General features: G+C 32.0%; 1 protein-coding gene and 1 long non-coding RNA gene across 35 annotated transcripts; one reads left to right on the top strand and one right to left on the bottom strand.

Annotated features, from left to right (window-relative positions):
- Positions 1-1,262: 1,262 nt before the first annotated feature.
- On the bottom strand, positions 1,263-6,759 carry LOC146911811 (uncharacterized). Of its 3 annotated transcripts, none has more exons than XR_015014643.1 (7): positions 6,404-6,759; positions 5,221-5,341; positions 4,707-4,794; positions 3,595-3,694; positions 2,498-2,663; positions 2,354-2,407; positions 1,263-2,252 (listed from the first exon to the last, which is right to left on the bottom strand). It is a non-coding gene; the product is annotated as an uncharacterized LOC146911811 (long non-coding RNA). The 3 variants fall into 3 exon arrangements; XR_015014645.1 differs by having other exon boundaries at positions 5,221-5,354; positions 6,404-6,741; XR_015014644.1 differs by having other exon boundaries at positions 5,221-5,594; positions 6,404-6,710.
- A 136-nt stretch (positions 6,760-6,895) lies between these two features.
- On the top strand, positions 6,896-14,020 carry LOC146911810 (boron transporter 4-like). 32 transcript variants are annotated; one of them, XM_085717920.1, is made up of 22 exons: positions 6,899-7,043; positions 7,210-7,256; positions 7,402-7,439; positions 7,540-7,688; positions 7,792-7,885; positions 7,982-8,125; positions 8,237-8,325; positions 8,565-8,705; positions 8,818-8,859; positions 9,071-9,129; positions 9,314-9,375; positions 9,469-9,979; positions 10,168-10,366; positions 10,524-10,637; positions 10,754-10,803; positions 11,021-11,167; positions 11,428-11,465; positions 11,699-11,868; positions 12,014-12,187; positions 12,295-12,390; positions 12,754-12,870; positions 13,506-14,020. In XM_085717920.1, the coding sequence occupies exons 17-22, from the start codon at positions 11,456-11,458 to the stop codon at positions 13,653-13,655; spliced, it is 717 nt and encodes a 238-aa protein (XP_085574046.1). In that variant the 5' UTR covers positions 6,899-7,043; positions 7,210-7,256; positions 7,402-7,439; positions 7,540-7,688; positions 7,792-7,885; positions 7,982-8,125; positions 8,237-8,325; positions 8,565-8,705; positions 8,818-8,859; positions 9,071-9,129; positions 9,314-9,375; positions 9,469-9,979; positions 10,168-10,366; positions 10,524-10,637; positions 10,754-10,803; positions 11,021-11,167; positions 11,428-11,455; the 3' UTR covers positions 13,656-14,020. The 32 variants fall into 32 exon arrangements, with proteins under 32 accessions (XP_085574071.1, XP_085574046.1, XP_085574047.1 ...); XM_085717924.1 differs by having other exon boundaries at positions 6,929-7,043; positions 7,192-7,256; XM_085717921.1 differs by lacking the exon at positions 7,402-7,439.
- The last annotated feature ends 1,132 nt before the right edge of the window (positions 14,021-15,152 follow it).

The raw sequence follows: 15,152 nt of genomic DNA, 5'->3' as shown, positions 1-15,152 counted from the left end.
TAGAGGCATGTGCACTGGCCAAGCGTTGTTCCCCCTGGAAATCGAATCCGGTATTCCCCGGGTACGTTCTTGGAAGGAGTTCCTTCATTTTTGTGTAGGCATTCAAGCAAATTTAATGCATTATTCCTTAAACTAGTTACAAACCCGTGCTTTGCACGGGTTGAATAACATATATTGTAAAAAAATTGTTCCAAAGGAAAAATAAGCAAATTAAGGAATATTGCACAAACATTAGAAATTATTTATCAAAGCCTTACGAAGTCTTGATTCATGAAATAGTTAAAAAAAACCCGTGCGAAGCAAATCAAGGGAAATAGTTTGAATGTCGCGTTTTTGAAATATTTTGTTATACACGATAAATGAGCAAATTAAGGGAAATAGCTGCATTTTTTTAAAGAAATAGCTGCCTTTTTTACATTTTAGCAAATTAAAGGAAAGAACATAACAGAAGTATTGCACACAGATGATCAAGTTTAAGGAAAATGCAAACTTCATAAATGTGAAAAGCAAGCAAGCATATTGCACAATTCCTAGCTTATATATTATAAACATCTGGCACAAACTTAATTTGCACGCTAGTTAATAGATAAGCTATTATGTTTGTTCTATTTTGAAGGCAGACATTCTTGAGCCCGTGGAATGAACGAATGCAGGAAGCACGAAGCATTGTAAGCGTGTAAATGAGAAAATTGGAAATATTAGTACACTTTTGATTATAAGGGATATATTTGATGATATCACAAAGCAAATGAACTTTTTATCAATCAAAGTAATATATGAATTTGATATCACTAAAATACTGTGCGTGGAAACCGATCTTCTATAAATTCACAAATATATTATTAGTCTTTTTTTCTTATACGTTAACAAAATAATACAATAAAGCATAGTCATAAGAAAGTATAATGTATTTACTTCTATTTCACTGTGTCTAATTGAATCTTCACAACAGATGTTGCAGTGGAAAAACTATATAGCTGATAGTATAAATATGTTTCATTTTTTCTACTTAAATTGGATGTAACAACTGCAGTGAATGTTTTTCATCATCTTCTTAATTGTAACAGATGCAAGAACTGAAATTGATAGCTTAAGAAGTACATAACTGAAGCGTTGAGTTTCTTGTATGCAAAGAATTTAAAAAGTTCATAAGGGAAGTATGATATTCCAAATCTCATAATTATGAGAATTGAATTCAGATGCAGGAACTCAAAATTGATAGCATATGAAGCAACAAATAGATAACATATCGAAGACTATACTTATACCAAAGATAATGATAATTTTTCCTTAATACCCAACTTGGTAGCAGAAAGTACATAAGGAACTAATAAGAGTACATCTCACAATTTGTGGATTACTTAATCATCAAATCACTAAAGTGCTAAAAAGTACACACAACCAAAAGAGTACATTTCTCAACTCAGAATAGAACCACTCTCTAATGCTTTGAAAACAAAAATATGAAGCGACATGATTAATATTACTAATTCTTCCAGAAATATTCTTCTGTCAATTTAAAACTCATGTCAAGTACTGTACCAAAAAAAAGTCATGTCAAGTTACTCAATTTAGTAGAAAAACAAAGTTATCATGTCCAAAATCTTAGTAGATACTCTTCCAAATCAAGCTTTCCACCTATCAAAAAAATAACATCTTCCGATAGAACTTATCCCAAATAGAATCTCAGTAGAAGAAAAGCTCCATACTAAAAACATACAACATAAAAAAAAATAGTTAATTTGGACCATTGTGATATAATTTACTATCTTTCTCATCAATAAGAGTATGAAATTCTGATCACAATTACCTCACAACTCAGAAATATCAGATCAAAAATAGAGGGTTTGGATATAAAGGAAAAAAATTAGTATAAGAAAATAAGATAGAGTAGGCCATCACCATATTAACCACATTTTACTGCAATATAAAAGTTTAGAGTGTAATGGCCTTAACAATGAATCCAAGCACTTGGGGGGACATTACAATGGTCCACATGCCAGACACATAGTTGGAACTTGGAAGAATTATGAGACATGTGGTGCTTAGAATTAGCTGATTTATTTCTGAAGATTAATAATGCAAGAAATTTTGGAATTATATACCCTCCAGATAAGTATGCTAATGTCGTACTGGGAATCTCGGTAAGAAGAAATTGGATAAATGCTTGCACCCATTTCTATGTCACTGCTGACTTGGATAAATCCTGAGCAAAAAAGATTGTAGCAACCAGTAGCTTAATACACATCACTCTGCAACATGCACAAAGTGATGAGTTTGATAAAAAAAAAACTACTTAAAAGTTTAAATAAAACAAAAATAAAAGCCACAAAGTTAGAACATAGAGGCTTACTGTCCAGTAGGTGAATAGCCGCGTGTTGTTATCACCGTATAAATCTGGACTAACCTGTTAATCATGTAGAGGAAAGAATTAAATTGTTAGGAAAACAAAGATTTCAATATCAAAATCAGGGTTTAGTATTAAGATTCTTAGTACCTGCCAGCTAGCTTCAATGCTGTTAAGATCTAGACCAAATGAACCTCCTAATACCCAAATCTGAGACAAACTGAACTCATTAGTCTGCTGTATCTTTGGTTCCCAAACATTTATCGTAGCTTTTGATCCATAGAACTTATCTCCTTCAACAATATGCTATTGTATGCTGATTAATAAATACACAACCACAAAATTAGACCAAAAGAAGAAACAATCTTACTTGGAGCATTACAATGGTCCACATGAAAGCGGTTTCATGAAATATCAATTAAATAACACAATCTTACAAACTCTTATTTTTGAACCCTAAAATCAAATTACCATAACTAACAATATTATTGGTTTTCTTATTTGAGACATTTCCTCAAACGCCAAGTATTCACTCTTAATATCATTGATTTTCTTATTGTGAGTTCTCAATTTCACAATAACAAAAATCAAGTCAAATAAAAAAAATCAAATGAAATGCAAACGATTTTGTTGATCAAAACACAAAAATAAGACAAATTCAACACTAATACAAAACCAAATGACCAAAACAAATAAATAAGAATGAGTAGTAAAAAATAATTTACACTTCAAAATATAATATCTTTAGGTTATTTGGTTATGTTATTAAAAAACACTTTTCTAACGGAATCCTATTAAATAATAGCTTTATGAATGTAGTAAATAATTTAAATGAGAACCAAACGCAGTGAGATAGAGTGAAAGTTGCTTCTAATTTTCATTCTATTGTAACTCCAACAGTAGAAGCATTTGTAAAATTGAAGGTTTCATTTAGCTAACATTGGACATCAAATTCATTTTCAGAGACATGGTTACTGATTTATTTTCAAATGCGATTAGATTCGGTCTCAAATCATTGAAGCAATGAAGTATAAATGCAAAATAGATTCCTTGCTATAAGAAGAGGGTATGCATATTATAATTATCCATGCTATAAAATACATTGTTTAAACTTGTCAGAGAAGTCAAATACTCAAATTAACTCTTACACAAAAACATATACAATAAGTCATCTGTTAACCCTCTCCTATTTCTGGTTCTAGTTCGAAATACATGATATTATAGCATGAAAATGTGAAGTTTCTTACATCTATATGCATCAAAAGCAGAGGAAATTGCATCATTTGTTTCCCTTCCACCCATGCATGCTACATCTGCTATAGATTCACCATTTGCTGGATTATAAACCTACAATAGCATTGCATATATAATATTATTATGTCTTGCAGACAGTACTACCATGGAACTTATAGCGGTAAAATAAGAAGCGGAGAATAAGCAGCAGCAAACAGACTATGACAAATAAATTATTATAAAATAATAGTATTAAACATGTATAACTTAGTTTAATTTTATATAGAAGATTTCTAACATCCAAAGAGATATGGGAAGAGGACATTACGATCAGATAAGTCTAAGCAATACAAATCCGACTTCACAAATCAATAACTTATGGAGACTCATACATGATTCATAAACTCAACTGAAGCATACTCAAACTCAACTTTGATTGTCACAACTAAAAGATATAGTTCAAAATAACAAATTTGATACATATAATAGAGGATACAACAACAGGCATAATTAATTAGAAATCTTCATTGTTCTGAACTAAAAGAATAAGCTAGATTATTAATCATCTCATTCATTCCCACCCATATTTACAACCCCACCTCTTATCCACACTATACTTTCATTCTTCCACACAACTACCTTACACATACAATTCTTGACACAAAATCTACTTCTGATTCTGATTTGGTAAAATACAATTGCAATCACCTATTATTTAATACATATGCTATCATGATGATCATGTACACAAAAGGCAATAAAAATCTCTTGATGAAATTAATGTCATGCTAAGGATTTCTTTATTGGTCATAGATGCAATGTTCATGTACATTTATCAGTACTGCTATTACTTTAGTAGAATTCTTCATTCAGATATTGCAAAAAACGAAAATATTTCTGTCCCATCAATTTTTATCCCATCAAGTAAACAATTCAAGCATCACCAATTATACTAACACCAATGATATAACCAAAAAGGTAATCAATTTTATATCTCATCAATTATGCCAAAAAACCATATGTGTTAGAGAATTAGCATCACATCAACCATAAGTGTGCTAAGAAACATTTAAAAAAATCAGTGTCGAAAAAGTACTTGTTAAGAAACATTGTCCAAAAATCCTACCTCTGCACCTTTTCCTTCTATATCACTCTTCAGAACCTGTATGTGATTTTGGGCTTCTTTGAGGCTTTTCTCTTTTTCATCTAAAAATCTACATGAGTTAAATAGTTTTTAGAGATCATCCCTGCAGATTTGCATATGCTTATGAAATAGAAACTATCTTTAGCTGAAAAGAAACGGCCAAAACATTTTTATATCATCATCGGCATTTCTTAGATTTTGCATCTGATCTTTTGACACTCATGTAGCTCATAGGTTATAAAAAATGATTGAGTATTAACACATAAAAGTTGAAAACACATAATTAGTATTTTATTAAATAAAATACTACCTAAAATAAAGTAGGTTCTATATTAAATAAAGTAGATTGCTAACACATTTATATTTGATTATTTCCCTGTTATGGATTTACAATCCTGTGTTTGACAAATTATGTTCATACTTATTATTAGTCTACATTGAAAAATAGCACCACAAGTCACACAAACCATATTTCATAAGTTCAAAAGAAATTAACCTTGCTTCTAGCTGAAATCACTGAACTAAAGGTCTTGACAATTTTCATGGTGGATCTTTCTCTAACTTTTCTTCATCTAACAACTTGTTTCTCCTTCACTTCCTCAGATTCTTCATCAGAGCTGATGACAATAACTTGTGAGAGTATGAGTAACTCCAAAATTAGTTAAATGCAGATGCCTCAGTTGCTATCTTTTCAACATTTATCCTCACTAATCTAATCAATATAGCAAATTATCTCTAATCTTTCAACAGCATCATAAGAAAATAAGGCACTAAATCTCAAACTATCAAACATCATTGTCAAATATCAAGATTCTTGGACACATCAATTGAGAGAGCAAACTTATTTTGTGCAGAATCTTGTGCTACCAACTGTAACCATCCAGAACACGAAGCTAAGTGTGTTAAACCAAACTATATCAAAATCCTCTCAAAGTTAAACGTGAAAATAAGACTTAATCTGCAAATCCCCAAGAAAATTGATGAGACCAGAGAGACTATATTCTAATTAGATGTTAACAGGTAAATTATTCACCAAATATGAACACTTCTATCATATCAACCAAAACAGTTTTAAAAAGCTCATCAAAAAATAATCTTTTAGTTGTTATTTTCAAATAAGTAAAACCAATCAATGATATAGATATTCAATGACACAATGAAAATTATTACTTCCATTTTCACCAATTGAAAATCCAAACACATAGCATCAGCAAAAGTATAAATCATGATACTCAAACTGAACAAACCACACCATAATCAAACTAAACATATAATTTCCAATGAACCAGACACCAAATAAAAAAACCAAGATACATGCATAAAAAAAAAAACCACCAAACATACCCAGAAATATGTCACAACACATGCAAAACACAAACAAAATCATCTAACATCTTACAAACAAAAATAACCTCAGAAAAACACAGTCACAAAACTTTTCAACAACAAACAAAACCTAACATATCTGAAACACAATCGGCCAAATTAAACACAAATCTCTCAATCAACCAAAACAAACACAACAAAAACAACAATCAGAATATCAAAATTGATTAAGCCATTAAAACAAAACAAATCAATAAAACAAAGAGGAACAGATTGCAAAAACAAAGAGGGGAAGAACAAATAACCCAAAAGCAATACAGAAAAGGGACATGCAAACAAAAATCAACACCAACCTTGAACACCAACAATCAAGCTCACCAAACCGGACGGAATGCTGAAAACGGCGAACAGAATGGAACCGGACGCAACAAAGGATTAGGAAATAGTGGGAAAGAAGCAATAACGGCAAAGTCGACGGCGGCGACGGCGAGGAAAACGGCGGTGTAGCAAGCTTCGGCGACTGTGGCTTTGTGTTCGACTGAGAACGCGCTTTTTTTTAGTTTAGAGAGAGAAATGAGGAAGGAAAGGGAAGTATGAGGTGCCCACAAAGAAATTTCATCAAATTGGAAAATACCAAAATGCCCCTAAAGTGCCCAAAATGAGGGCAAAATTGGAATTACCAAGGCCTTGTTTTGTCTGGTATAATTATCTACTAAACTAAATATGAAAATAATTGTCCGTGCTTTTTACCATTTTGCCCTTCTGAGGGCATTTTCGTAATCATGTAAATTGAGAGAAGGGCATTTTGGTAAAATCAACGGGCACTTGGGTAATATGAGAAAAGAGAAAGAGAGAAACGGGAACGAGAGAAACAGAAAGAACTCTCCTCCCTCTCTCTACTTCTCTCGACCTCCCCCCTTTCTTCCAATTCCTACCAAATTCATCAACCAAATCCATTCCAAATCAACATGCAAGCTTGGAAACTTAATCCTGGTAAGATGTTAGCTCAAATTCAAGCTTATTTCTTCAATTTGGTTTTTTCAGGTTTTTTTTTCTTTCCCAATTTGAGTTTTAGGTTTTCTGTTTTTCAGTTTTTTCTTTCTTTGTTTCTGCATTTTGGTTAATTGATTGCATGGTAAAGTTTTTTTTTCCTGTACAGATCAAAGAAGAAGAAGAAGAAGAAGCCAAGGAAGAGAAAGAAGCAAGGTGAAATTAGAGTTTTGAAACCCAATCCCGTTTTCCTTCTTTGATCTGAAAAATACCAATATTTGGGATGAAATTTGTTTTAATTAAATTTTCATTCATCTCTCTAATGTATGATATTGTTTGTTTTTTGCATTTTGAATTTTAGATATGTTGCTAAATGAAGGGTGATATTGTAGTGTTAAGGTTTGTTGTATGCAGTTGCTTATAGAAGTTATGATTTTTGAAACCAATTGTAATTAACACAAACAAAAATCAATTTTCATTATTAGTTTGTTGGATTTAGGGTGAATTTGTAGGTCCGGTGATTGAACAAGGATTTGGAATTTTTTGCAATGCAATTTGTATTGTGAAACGAAAATCGGAGAGGGTTTCGTCGCCGGTGATTGAATGGTTGCGCGTTACCGACTTAGACGACGGATAGTGATAATTTTGGTATCAATTTTTCTTTGATTGATTTTTAGGGGTTTTCATGTTTGGTTTTATTTCCCTTTTCATTGGTTAGTACCTTCTAATTAGTTTTTGTTTTTATAATGAGGTTTCAAATGTAAAAATTTACTGAGAAGATTGTTGATATGATGAAAGCAGAAAAGCTATTTGAGTCTCAGGGTGGTCCAATAATTATGTCTCAGGTATACTAAACATGCTGCTAACTTTCTACTTAATATATCTTAGCTTTAAATTATCTAATGTTTTATTAATTGACTAGAACTTTTAATTTTGTGTAGATTGAAAATGAATATGGACCTATGGAGTATGAAATTGGTGCTCCTGGTACATCCTAAACGAAACGGGCAGCAGATATGGCTATAGGACTCGGTATCGGAGTTCTGTGGATCATGTGCAAGCAAGATGATGCTCCTGATCCTGTTGTAAGTTCAGCTGAATTGTATCATTTTTTAAAAATACATTTTTATTCTTGATATAGTCTTTTATGCCTCCAAGGATTTCAGCTTCTAATTTCGACGTAAATAATTTTACAGATTAATACCTGCAATGGCTTCTATTGTGATTATTTCTTTCCAAATAAGGATTACAAACCAAAGATGTGGACAGAAGCTTGGACTGGCTGGTATTGATGCCTTGCTTCTTATTTCTTAGGTTTCCATAAGAAGAAGATAAATGCAAGCTAGATATAATATAAGTCGGACTATACATTACTTTTGTTCCTCTTTTATGTATGCAGCCATACACCTAACAAATTCTTACTAGAATTATGTTTGCCAATAAAAGTAAATAAATGGGTTTAAGTAATTCAATTTTTTAATGAAGTTGTTTTAGTGTCTGTATTTGATTCCTCTTTGATCGCAGCAATACAAATGCAACAAACGGCGGGTTCTGCATCGTCTCCCACGATGTGGGTCAGCATTGGATGATGCATCATCATGCGGCTTTGGCAGCAGAAACTCAAATGGAGCTGATTCATATCAGTACTGCTCCATTGCTTGCAAGGTGATGACTACAATTTGACAATCATAACCATTTATTGTTCCCGTTCATTACACTTCTGAGTTATGACATATAGTTATTACTATCTTATCATTTTTTTTATTTGAACTTTCAGGTCAAGGATATGTCAAGAAAGTCTGGTGATAGAGTGTAATATGTTAGTCCATATAATAAGATTTACCAGTATATTCCCTAAAAAATAATTTTATGGAGCATAATTATTTGAGAGCATAATTAAGACATTGTATTTCCAAATAGCATGTAACGGCATGATAATAGTACACTAATAATTGATTTTTCGTGACACTGTATTGTTTTATATATAAGGTTATTTTGATATGGTCATATGATTAGTACTTCTGTTGCAGGAAACATTGGTTTGGTTCCATAATTCTTTGGATTGAATGTTAGAGGTGACTAAATTTTTGTAAGTTTGGATTTAAATTTCTGTAAAATTTGAGTGTATTTGAAGTCCTGAAGGTTCAAGTAATTGCATAAGTGGTTTAGAGTAGCATTTTAATCATGAAACTAGCTCTATGGATTTTTGTGCTGCATAATTTGAGTCTCTCTTGTGTGTTTTATAAGGTTTTCTTTGGTTTCTAATGCAATAGCAGATGTGTTGCAAGAAGATAATTATCTCAAGAGCAGCATATATAGAGAAGAAGCTATTGAGGCAATTCTCTTTTTAATATCTTTTATCTTGCACTTACTTTTTTATATATAAGGTGATTTTGATCTGGTCATATGATTACTACTTTTGCTGCAGGAAACATTGGTTCGGTTCCATAATTTTTTGGATTGAATGTTAGAGGTGACTAAACAGAGTTTGTTGAAGTCATAGCATTCAGGTAACACTAATCATGTCATCAAGAAATTTAAATAATTTTTAATGAAATAAATTTGAAATAGTTACCATTGATTTTTTGAATATACATTTATACAATGTGGTTATGAATTCTGATGAACTTCATGATAAATTCTAGGCATGTACACAATGTGGCATTTGAGAAATCAGATTTGTTCTTCATCTGCATTGTTAATTCATATGTCTTTGGTAGAAATTTTTTAGATTTTTTGTGTGGAGGGTGGGATTAATGTTTAGCTTTAGCTGCAGTTGTTCTTAGATAATCCCCTCTTCAGTTTTTTCTGTTTTATTTGGTTCCACTAAGCTTGCAAATTTATTGACATTGTTATGTTCTAGAGGCAGTGACAAGCTCGTATGTATAGCAAAAGCGTGAATTTCTATTTATGATATTTGAGAGGCAATCAAATTAAAGGTATAATCCTGGTTTTTTAATCATGGCTTGAATTTCTATGATGTATGATTTTCTATTTTCATTTTCATGCAGTATAAGGTGGATAGAAATTAGATATGTGGAAGTTTGTACAAATGAGTGTTGTGTTTGTAGTTTTGGATTGATTTTGCTTCAGTTTTGTTTTAGATATTTTAAATATTTGGATTCAGTTTTGTATGAAAGCAAGTGTTGTTAAATTCTGACGATGAAGTTGAAGACTTCACTGCTCCATCTGATGCTGTGAAGATCAATCTGAAGAAGGCGAAGCAGATGATCCCGCAGATGTTTATGGATAAAGATGATGCATATGTATCATCTGATGAGGAAACTGAGGAGAGGCTAGCCAAACAGTCCCTCTCTTATAGAGTTGTGAGTTCTTGCTTCTCAGCTACTATAGTAAATGTATTGTTGTCACTTTGATTTTGGCAGAAGTTTATTGCATTTCCATCTTTGCATGCACTAAGGTACTCATGTGATGAAATGATGATTATTTTTGTTTTCATATCAAAATTGTAATGTGTAACAGGAGAAGAACGCTCAATTCTTTTCACCGGCTGAAGATGAAAGCAGCAGGGGAGTTTTCAATCTCATAAAGAAATTAATGTTGTTCCTGATACCAAGATAAAAGGAAGAACTCCATGTAAGATCTGTTAATTTTAATATTTCACGAAATTGGCAAAACCTATGCAATGTACACCAATCAGGCTTCAAGATTATGACAATGCTAACGGTTTGTTCCATTATTGTATGCTGCAGCCATATTTGATATGCCACACATTGGCCAAAACATAACTAAATCATCAAAGGTAGGTTACTTTGAACTGCTAGAACATAGCTATTTTACCTGATGAAGTGCTCCTTTATCCCAGCAAATTTGTTAAATAAAATTGTAGGGGGTCTATATATGTAGATGTTTTTTTGACAACTTCAGTATATACTTGAACCACAAAACTGTTTTTATCAGCAATACAGAATTATGTTTAATGTGATTATTTTTGAGTTATTTTGTTTTAAATATTTCAGTCATCTTTTATCGGTCGAGCTTCAAATCAATTTATGCCTTCTTCTCAAAAGCATGGATCAAGCAAGGTCCGATCATCATATATATTTGGGAGAGATGACAGCAACAGCAGACCTTCAGTGTTGATGTCAGAGGATTCTTCAGATACGGTAATGACTATCAGAAATTCAAATTTATTTGGACTGCATTTATTTATAAGGGAAGAAGTATCTCTTAATGCAATTGCAGCCATATATATAAATCTACCTTTTTTAATTTGATGTATTGAGCTTGATTCTATCTTAATCATTTATAAGTCTTACGGGACCAAACTTTCCCTTTTGTAAGGGTTTGTGAATAAACTGTTCCTTTGGTATGAATTCTGATATGTGATTATATTTTTTTTTTTGTGGTTGCGGAAAATTAATAGAAAACCTTTGCTTGAAGCCGTAGAGAAGATGAAAGAAGGTACGCACGCAAATCATGTTGTGCCGAAAATCCTTCCAAATATGAATAAGAGTTCTTTTTGATTCATCATTTTTAGTCCTTACTGACCTCTGCATTGTATTAATTTCATGTAATGTGTATCTTTCCAAATGTGGCCAACTGTGTGCAGTAATGAGGTTGTGACTGCACACAACCCGGACCAATCATTAGCATGGTTGGATGGAGGAAACTGACATTGTTTGTTTATTGAGCAGGGTGGTTAAGAAGTTTCATTGCAGACTACGGAGTACCATTCTTGGTAGTGGTGTGGACAGCTTTATCATTTACTGTAGTAGCAAATAAAGTACCTTCTGGAGTTCCAAGAAGACTCATTGCACCTTTGGCTTGGGAATCTGCATCATTACATCACTGGACAGTAATCAAGGTAAAACAACTTATAGCATATTGAAAACCATTGGACTTTGTTATATCTTTTGTTTGATAAATATCTTACACATAAGCACTTTAATTAAGTTATGTATCCAAACATGACATAGTTTTGGAAGTTACTGACATAATTTCTACTGCAGGATATGGGGAAGGTTTCTCTGGAACATATTTTTGCTGCTTTTGTTCCAGCCTTAATGATAGCAGGGCTTTACTTCTTTGACCATAGTGTTGCATCCCAACTGGCACAACAAAAGGAATTCAATCTCAAGAAACCTTCGGTGTATCACTATGACATATTGTTACTAGGATTCATGGTATATATTTATATTTTATATATAATATCTTGTATGGAGATGTTTAATTGTCACTCACATTAATGATACCAGCAGAACTAATGCTTTTCTTTGAATCAAACATTTAGACTTTGCTTTGTGGACTAATTGGTTTGCCTCCTTCAAATGGAGTTCTGCCTCAATCCCCTATGCACACTAAGAGTCTGGCTGTTCTCAAGAAACAGGTGTGTAAATGAGTATTGATAATTGTAATTTTGTATTGAGTAGCAAGATTGAATTTGATATTAGGGGTTTGTTTGGATTGACTTATTTGAGCTTATATATTGGTATAAGCATTTGCGAGACAGTTTGAGAGAGATTATGAAAACAAATTATGACATACAAATAAGCTGTTTTCTGCTTACTTTCATAAGCTCTCAAGGATAGCCTATGATCACATGTTACATGGTATTTGAAAATAATTTGACTTTTATCTTTTTTTTTATAGATAAAATTTATATGATAAGTGATTATGCTATAAACTCTTGATTAAGTTGTTTATATACACAAAGCCTGAATATGGTGATTCATTTTCCTTTGAACGGTAGTTGATCCGGAGAAAGATGGTTAAAAGTGCCAAGGAAAGCATAGGGAAGAAAGCTAGCAACTCTGGAATATATGAAACGATGCAAGCAGTGTTTATAGAAATGGATAATGATCCTAATGTAAGCCTACACCTTCTGATCCTCTCATCCTTTTGCTAATAAATATATTCGGCAATTGTTATATATGTTTTTTATTATTAATTCATATTATATTTTGATCTTTGCCCCGTCCTATAAAATTCTGGTTCTGAACCTGCTGACACGGACGTCAAACACGACACGAATAATAACTAAATTACTAATTGTTCCTGAGCATGGTTCTGAACCTGCCCTTGGATTTGATTTTGTGAAATTGAGTGAGATGACATAAAAAATTAGGTTGTTTTGCATGATTAGAAATTCCCCCAAATGAATGCATTGATTTTTTATTGTTATTATTTGATTTTCTATGTTTTGTTTTCTATTGGACTGAAATGACAAGAATTGCTCAAAGTATAATCTGTGGGAAAGTATAACATCGTTGTTAAGAATTGGTATCAGTAGGTGTGATGGTATCTATGGATTAAATTCTTTTTATGTACAAGTGTAAATGTAATTGGTACTTTTCTATAAACCTTTCTCATGGCATCCTGTATCTTTGAGTATTTAACTTTAATAAGTGTGACTTCTGTAATTACTTTTGTTTAAACATTACGAGACTTATAGGCTAATATGAATCATTTGTACGGGATTCTTCTATGCTACATCCTGCACAGCAGTACTTGAAATTGAGATCTCTTGGTGCTCCTGCGGTTCTTCTTTCATTAGCAATGCAGGGAGTTTTTCGAGGATTTAAAGACACTAAAACTCCTTTATATGCCACTGGTATGTATGCCTTGACAAACTTCAATTGTTATTTGCTATAGTTCTGATGGATCTGCTACAAAAGAGCCAAAGCTGGTTGATTCAACCAACAAAGATGATGTTGCCGCAGTTGATTCAGTTGTGACTCCAACTAGCAAATCTTTGGGAAAGCGATCTGAAATTCTTAATGTTTGTGACAAAAGAGCCTAAGCTGGTGCGTGTTAAGGTTGAAGCCGATGAGTGAAGTCTCTTGAAAGATTATCGAGTTTTGGTTGTGTTGCTGATGTCCAAGTCCGTCGTCCTTTCATTTTGTTTTGTTTTTTCTTTTAATTGCTGCATTGAAGTTTTCAGTTATGTTTTGCTGCTGCCAGACTTATGGTGTTTTTATGTATGACATTATCAGTTTATAGTATTTTGTTTCCGTTAATGATTGTTTTCGAATTATAAGTTGTGCACAGAAATTTCTCAATCAATTGAATTATGGTTTTGTGTTTTGAAAGACCTGTTATACTTTTCATTTATTTCTATTGCGCATAATGTATATGAAGGCTCATTTATATGTACTTCCAACTGTGCAAATACAGTATAAGACTTACAGATTATCAGCACAATCTAAATTCTTAGACAGGTAAGATCCTGATGTAGTAAACCTCAAATATGTTTTGTCCATTCAATGTTCCTTGATGCTTCACTAATAGTGACGTATCATTCTAGCAAATAAAATCAATCCCTTGGCAATTTTAGCATAATAATTTGTCATGGCCATGAAACTTATGATTGTAAATACATTGCAATTATGGGATTTGATATTGAGTGATATGATTCCTATTTATATGCAACCCTCTGCTCTGTAACATATGCGGAAAATAAGGGTTTGATACTAATTGATTCAAGTTAATTCTATTTTATTATTTTGCATTATGTAGTATATATTTTGTGGATGATAGGTTTATTCTTAAAACTTTTAATTAGTGAATCCCTTAAAAAAAAGAGTACTCACTTGCAGGAGTACTCTAAATATTGTGTTATGGTTTATAATTATCTGTCATTTCGCAATCTATCCGTCTGATATAATATTTTGTCAAAAAAGTAGCTAACCCCCGTGCGAAGCACGGGTTTGTAACTAGTTAGATATATATTTGACATTGATTTTCTCAATTAAACCTGAACGTTTAATTTTCTTCTAAAATAAACAAATTTAATATAGTCAATTTTTAGGTATCTTTAAAATTTGGTTGGGGTACCATTACCTTTCAGACAAAATTTGTTTAATATTCAAATTTATTTAAAAAAAAAATATAACATGATATTGATTGACTAAATAGGAGGTACACATCCAATGATAAAAAAAAACTACATGGATACCATTATGTTCATCTTTTTCAAAGATAAATTAAATGGGAATGTAGAGTAGAATTTTACCTCAGAGTTGGAAGACACGAAGAACTAATTTTAATTTCAAATTAATCATGCTAATTGACATATTCCATATATCCAAACAATTTCTCATCTTGATTTTTTTTTTTTATTGAAAGAAGATTTTGCTTTGATTCTTCCTA

The sequence above is a fragment of the Medicago sativa genome, chromosome 6 (assembly GCF_051527215.1).
Source record: "Medicago sativa cultivar Bolivia chromosome 6, Bolivia_mono, whole genome shotgun sequence".
NCBI classification, from domain to species: domain Eukaryota; kingdom Viridiplantae; phylum Streptophyta; class Magnoliopsida; order Fabales; family Fabaceae; genus Medicago; species Medicago sativa.
Note: the sequence above shows the minus strand (reverse complement) of the source record. Positions and strands in the feature narration are given on the sequence as shown.